The sequence below is a fragment of the Aplysia californica genome, unplaced genomic scaffold, assembly GCF_000002075.1.
Source record: "Aplysia californica isolate F4 #8 unplaced genomic scaffold, AplCal3.0 scaffold00133, whole genome shotgun sequence".
Lineage (NCBI taxonomy): Eukaryota > Metazoa > Mollusca > Gastropoda > Aplysiida > Aplysiidae > Aplysia > Aplysia californica.
In genome coordinates, this window is record NW_004797403.1 from 464,731 (window position 1) to 472,105 (window position 7,375).

Below are 7,375 nucleotides of genomic sequence, written 5' to 3' on the forward strand. Positions count from 1 at the left end.
TCTCTCTCTCTCTCTATCTCTCTCTTACTTTTTACACATTGTTAACGAGCCTTTGGCTCTGTTATAACCGATTGGGCTCTGATGAGGCCCTGTAATTGCCGATAACTTTTAATAAAGACGAAGAGTAAGAAAAAAACGGATTTAAAAAAAATCCCTGTTATTACCGGATCCCTTTGATTACCGGGCCTGTAATATATGGTTCCCACTGTAGGTGTATGATCCAGTCAAATGCAAATGAAAATACGATCTAGCTATTTAGCAAATAAAATGGCCTACTTTTCCAAAGTGCATTTTTGTAGAAAATTAGCCTGTTTCGATATTACCTGCTGGAAACATCTCAGTTCGTAATAGATATTATAAATGTTTGTTTTTAGATTGTTAACGCCGTTTTTCTTTTTTAAGAATTTTTTCCAAGCCCATAAACGGTGCTTCAAACACTAGAGACACAATAAAGCCGACAGAATAGGCCGCCAGGAGACAAGCTAAGTAGACCATAATTATACTCAAGTCATCGAGATAGTAGGGAGTACGTCTTGCAAACGCCCAGGTCATGGTGAGGATAGGGTGAATTAGGAACACAGTGTAGGTGAGCCGACCCAGCGGAATCCACACGGGCATGGAGAGGAAAGAGTTGATGAGTCCGCCCTTGCCCGAGACACAACTGAAGATGACCCAAGCCACGCACAGACCCCAGGCGCTGCGGCTCAGGCCGTTGTAAAAGGCGGAGAGAACCAGGTCAATGTCCTTCCCGTTGCCGTACTCAAATAGTCCATACAGCACCGCCAGAGCAGTGGCCGTAGCTACACACCATCCGGTGATGTTTGCAACACGAGATATGCGTATGGGCCATTTTGTGCGGTTCAACACGTAGCCGAGGAGGATACCCTCTAGATAGGGACCCATCCTGCAGTAAGGTGCGAAGTACAAATCGTAGACTCTGTCCCCTTCTTCCACATGTCCAGCAACGTCCCCAACTCCAGGCCCAAAGTAATGAAGCATTGTCAGGACAAACGGCGTGACTGTCGTAGCAAGGAAAAAGAGACCGATGATTATGAACCCTATCACTGGGCGAAAGTGCAGGGGCGCGATCATGAGAGGGCTGAGAACGTAGAAGCACATATCAGCGGACAGGTACCAGCTCCACGAGAAGCACATGGTATCGTCATGGAAGAAATTCTGAATGTAAAGTAAGTTCTTCCACCAAGTAGTCTCGCAGAAATTATTGTTGATTCCCCGCCGAGGGTAAAACGGGCCGTCCATCCAGAAAGGCAAGGTGGTCACGTACACGGCTAGGCACAGCATGTAGGCAGGCGTGAGGCGTAGATAGCGGTGGAAGTAAAACGAGAACCAGCTAATTTTTCCCTCTGTGCTTTTCATCACAGAGAGAGTTGGGTACGATACAAGCAAACCGCTGAGTACGAAAAACGAATCAACGCAAAATGTTGCGTTAATGATTGCCTGAAACGTCCAGCGGTCCATAAAAGTCATGACGGCTGAGAGTATGTTGTCGGTAGAGATGAGCATGAAGAAGATGCTGTGACCCAGAATCACCCAGGACATGCTGATCACGCGTATCCCGTTGAGACATCCTAAGGCGTCTTTGTGCTGACTGGTAGCACAGATCATCTCCCCGTTTGTCCAAGCTGAAAAAGTAAGCAAAAGTCTCACAGGGAGTCCGGGCTTGTATTCACTGATGTCCGAATTGACCCCGAGTATAGTCGTCAGCTCATGGCTACCGTTTTCGTAGACGATGTTGTTGTGTCCGTTTTCCTGTGTGTGAGTCTCTGACTGTTCTTGCGTTTTCCACTTTGGCCATTGAATAAGAAGGAGATCCACTGCTGTGGCAACTGTGACAAGGGCAACAAGCAATAAAACTAGGGAAATCACTGCAATTGTTTTTGCTGGCATTTCAATAGGTTCGTGACAGTCTATGAGTCTCAGTCTGTACTCTGAAATGTTGAACTGCTTCAAAAGAGAATAGACAAGTATAAAGGCTTCCGTGCTGTTACATGAATCCGGCAAACACAAACCCCACACATCGGAAGGGAGCGCAAGCAGGCCTGGTATGATAATATCGCCAAAGGCGTTACAATAGCGCCCCCTGAAAGTGCGAAGTTTTTTTGGCCTTTGTTCGTACTCCGCTCTCACAGCAACACACTCGTCAAAGGACCCTGGCCACATGGTCCGATATTCGAAGAAACCTGGCCCAGGACGGCCATTGGAGTCCAGCATTTCCAATGCCCATGATGTAAACTTTGCAGCCTCTGTCAGGAGGGCTTTGGAGTCTCTAAAACACTGACGTAACCCAGAACTGTGCAGCGTGCTGTTTGAGAGTCTATCATTCTCAGTCTTCTTGTGGCGTTGTGCGTCTTCGGTGTTGAAACGGAGAACTGAATAAGCATTTTGTTCAGTTGGCAAAGATTTGGCATTGTCCTCTTCAATACGTCTCAGTTCCGTGGAAATTCTTTCTTTGGCGCCCTTAAGGAAATCTTTTCGAGAAATGTCAAGAGAATCATACTTGGTTTTCCATGCTCGGAAAGTGGCTCTGTGGGTCTCTGCTTGCTCTCTCAATCGCTTGAGTTGGACCAACTGCTTTTCGAAAATGGCCTGGCACTGTACATCTTGAACAACAGTCTGCACGGCCAAGAAAGCTAATAGGATGCCTGCTATAGTCTTCATATTTGGCCAGTATTAGAAGTAACGTTTTGTAGTCAGACGAGAGGCCGTAGGGTTCTGTGGAGATGAGAAAAAAAGTAATCAACACGAGTTAGTTAGATTCAATCGCCGTTCATTTGTTTTGAGTAAGCATAATAAAGATTATTTCATCACGCCGAGAGGGATGGGGATGATATGGGGATAGACCGAAGTCGTGTAGAAGTCAACAATGAGAAAGAAATGCGACGTAAAGTACTCCCCTCCTACTACAAGCAATTAATGATTCTTTACGGGACATGAAGACAAAAGGGACATTTGTTCAAGCTATTTATGGAGCCCTCAGCTTCACTGATAACAATAGACACCAAATAAATAATCACAGCTTTCAAAGCTTTTAGTGCATGTTAGTAGTTAGTGACAGTAATAAGGTTTATTAAAGGGGAAATTATTATATAAGAGAAGAATGTGTATTGCAAAGAAGATCGAATATAACATGGAATAAGTTATGTGATTTTGTATTTAAAATAAAAAACGACTTGTTTTTGCTGTGTTGGGCTTTCTTTTATTGTAAAAGTGAGACTGGCATCACACAGATAACATGTGAACATGCAGAACATGTACATCACACAGATAACATGTGAACATACAGAACAAGTACATGTACATCACACAGATAACATGTGAACATACAGAACATGTACATCACACAGATAACATGTGAACATACAGAACATGTACATCACACAGATAACATGTGAACATGCAGAACATGTACAACACACAGATAACACGTGAACACCCAGAACATGTCATGAAATAACGCGAATGACGCTTGTCCCAGTGAGACTTCCCGGCTCGTTTTTGTGCAGGCAAAGATAGTACATAACAAAATAGTTCACTTCTATCTTTGGGCCAATTAAAAACGCGTTCTCAAAATCCGGTGGCGCTCTCTCCGAAAAAGCGCCCCTTCGAGAACAGAGTTACCCTACTTGTGGGAAAAAAATCAAAGTGAAACTAGCAAGTTTTCGAATAAATTATTAGAATACAAATTTCAAAAGAACTTTTGTTTTAGATGGTACGCTGACAAAAAAAAAAACAACTCTTCGGTGGAAGAGGCGACTGTTTTCTTCGTTTAATTTGACTTAAGAACGAGAAGTGAGAGGTCATCAAAATTTTTTTAAACCCTGAAACTCCGCACTGAACGAACCCGAACAGCTGATGAACAGCGGTCGATCTGCGCACGCAAGAGGTGCTATTCCTCTTCTTTTGGAGAAACGAAAGAGAGCGTCAAAGCAAAGACTGCAGCGCCATCTGAAGCATTGAGCGGACTTCCGCGTACACTTTTTTGGCTGAGTGAACCATCTTGTTATATACTATCTTTGGTGCAAGCGGGGAGTCCAGATCATCGGTTGCTAATCATTACATTGATTGCATTTACGCCCGGAAAATCAAATGTTTTCGGTTACTACACAGAGCAACGTTTTGCACTTTTCATTAAGGAGTTTACAGAATCCACTTCGATTGAACACTAAAAATGAAAAGGGGAAAAACCCACACACTTACCATTGATAAGGTATCTCTACACCTTCTGTTTCGTTTGAGTTCTGTGGTGGGCATACTACACACCTCTTCTCTTCCCCCTCCCTCCCCCAAATTCCTCCCAAATTCACGCTAACGAGAATGAAAAACGCTCATCTCTGATGATAAACCCATATTTTAAGTGTGTTGACTAAATTAGTAACTTCTCAGATTTGAGCCCTAAGGAAATAGATACATCATGCTTAAAGGTTAAGTTTTTGCAATTTGTAAGTATGAAGTAACAAAAGGCATTAAATACTTAATGAATATTGCTTCAATAGAAAACCTAGAAATTTGACCGAAGTGTCGATTATTGGCCAATATCTCCATTAAATTGTGGATTGCGAGAAGTGACTCATTTTGTCAGCATGCCTCACATATGACACCGATTTCTGACGCCGAGCTCATAGACGCCGAAGGCTATTGACCATTATAATTAGAATCTAATTATTATAATTATCATGCCAGCCACGTTTAGTCCGCGCGACATAAAACCGCGCCGTCTAAAAAACTAATTAAAGCGTCAATAACAATTATAGGACCATCTATTTACTTCTTACACACTTTGGACACAGTTCCGACAGTTTTCTTCCTGTAACGTTATCCAGAGAGCTACGTAGGCTACTTTAAAATGTAGGAAATGAACTTTCTAGACCTATATGCCCTTGCAATGTGGTAGTTCAGGTGAGGCTTCTTGGATTATCTAGAGAAAAGCCCAAAAGCCACGCTCTTCCACAAGTGGATAGATTTTATATTCTCAGATGTGGCAAACTCCTCCTTGCAAGATATGAATCACGTTGGCCAAAGCAGAACCTACATGTAATCTTAATCCCTATTTGATGGTTTTTAAGCACAAGGGGCTATCCTGAAAAAGGCTGTTTTGAGAAAATCTAAGGTAAAATTTTTGCTCCTTGTTCAGTTTCTTTAAAAGAGAAATAGAGTTTTCTCTATAACCAAACAAATATACACTCCAATGAAACCAAACGTCTCCTATAGGTAAAGCAATGTCCACGTTTGGTGTAGGTCTAGATTTCTGGAAACCCCCGAAATCTGGGTTAGCCCGTTTGTCCTTAAAAGCGACCATTTCTTCTCTATTTCTCTGCAAATGCATTGATCATTATTATCATGCACTGCTGGCAAGAGGTTGTGAATAATTATAACATTAGACCAGCTAAATAGACTCAGTGTACGCTTGGAAATTTTCTTTGGCGCTCATATGACCTTATACAGTTGCGAGCGTCGTAAAACCCTCTACTAAAAAAAAAGGGGAAAATTTCTACTCCTCGCACATCTGCGAAATATGACGTCATTTAGCGGTGAAGGGGGATAAACGGGCTTAAATTGCCTTGTTTGTGAACTTGTAACAATGCAACCTGTAGAAGAACGTGTGTACGGGGCATTTCGGGTCACTGAAAGGTTGACGTTTGTTTTATTCAAAATCAATGGCGGTAACTTGAACACAGGCCGGTTTTTCAAGGGGTGATGAGGTTTGGAAGGGGGGGTGGGGAGAAGATATATAGGTATATTATATAAATATAGTGGCGTCCAAAAGAAACTTGAAAATGTAACTATCCAATCGTCAGGTTATAGAATAGGCTTGCACTAACCGCTCATACAGCATACCAATTTAAAGCTGAATAAATTCTACATCATATAACGCATTGATATTTTATCTATGTTAAAAAAACGCCCGGGATATGTTCTCTCACAATTGACCTTTAAAAATCAGGCTTGGCCAAATTGTGCGAAATCGGAGAAACGGAAAAGTGCCTTCGCGCGTATTTTGAAGAGCATCAACATCGGTGAAAAGGGCATGCATTGAATATCAAATGAAAAGAGAATTTTATTGTCTCTACAGTGAACCGCTTCTTCTGATGATAATATTTTCCAACAGATTGGAGAATACGGTAGCTACAAATATCTCCCAAAACCTGCACTTAACATAATAGTATGTGCTTATTAGTATTAACTAGTTTTGTCTTTGTTTATGAGCTAATGGTTTCGTGTCGAGCACGAAACCTTTTTTTGCACATGGACTGTGTTAGTTAGATTTTGGACATAATCATCTGTCAGTGATGAACTGAGGCCACGAAACTGTCATAGCTTGGGGGTGGATTGGGGTGGAATGAACAAAATCGCCCTCATGATAATCACTGGATGACTTGATTTAGTGGACTACATTGCGCAAGTGATGGAACATCATGTCTTATCCTTCTTTATCTTACCCATGGTGTCATTCATGTAAACATCCCAATGCATAGCAAAGAACTTTCTCACAGGGTCAATGCCACTAGATAATTTTTGGAAAACCAAATCAAATCAATGTTGGAGTGGTCGCCAGTTAATAGCCCCGATCTGAATCCTACAGGTATGTGAAGAGTGAAGTACCATGAAACAGTAGCTGAAGAAGAGCGACTTATTTGCTCCAAATAAGAGCCTTTGTTGGCAACTCTCTATAACATTAAAGTTTGGGATGAAAGGACAAGAAATTATGTCCAAAATTAATTAGAGTAGATACCCAAAGGGTTCGTGCACTACACGAACTAATGGCTCCTTATACGGGGTGCCCACTACGGCTGGATCGGACCGATCGTCCGACTCGATCGCATGAAACTTAAAACAAACACGCTTGTTTTTTAGGCGATCGAGTCGGGCGATCGGCCGATATCCGATCCGTCCGTAGTGGGCACCCCGTATAAGCAAAAACAAAACAAAACAAAACAACAACGACAGTGGTATCTGTGATCGTTCTGTTTTCCGTTTTGTTTTAAACTATCGTGACAAAATGTCATAATAGAATATTGTCTATTGCAATACAAAATTCTCCATTCATCGGATATGTAATGTAGGTGTATTCTATCAATATTGATGCTCCTCAATACACGCGAGAAGACAATTTTACGTTTCTTTGATTTGGCACAATATTGAAAAGCTTGATTTTTTAAGGTCAGTTTTGAGTGAGTGTATCTCCGGTGTCTCTTATCATAGATGAATTATTAATATTATGTCAGATGGGGCAGAATTTATTTAGCCTTAAAGTGGTATACTGCATGAATAGATAATACTCAGGCTTGAACACAATGATTTGGCGATTGCATTTTCAAGTTTTCTTTTGGACGCCGCTGTATGTTATACATATATA

The 7,375-nt window shown here is 41.7% G+C and overlaps 1 protein-coding gene across 1 annotated transcript in view; it reads right to left on the reverse strand.

Moving 5' to 3' along the window:
• Positions 1-3,329, reverse strand: part of LOC101854944 (nose resistant to fluoxetine protein 6-like) — a 7,816-nt gene extending 4,487 nt beyond the window's left edge. The window contains exon 1 of the mRNA XM_013081488.2: positions 389-3,329. Within this exon, the coding sequence (XP_012936942.1) occupies positions 389-2,679 (2,291 nt within the window). The 5' untranslated portion in view covers positions 2,680-3,329. The remainder of the gene's footprint in view (positions 1-388) is intronic.
• Between the last annotated feature and the right edge of the window lie 4,046 nt (positions 3,330-7,375).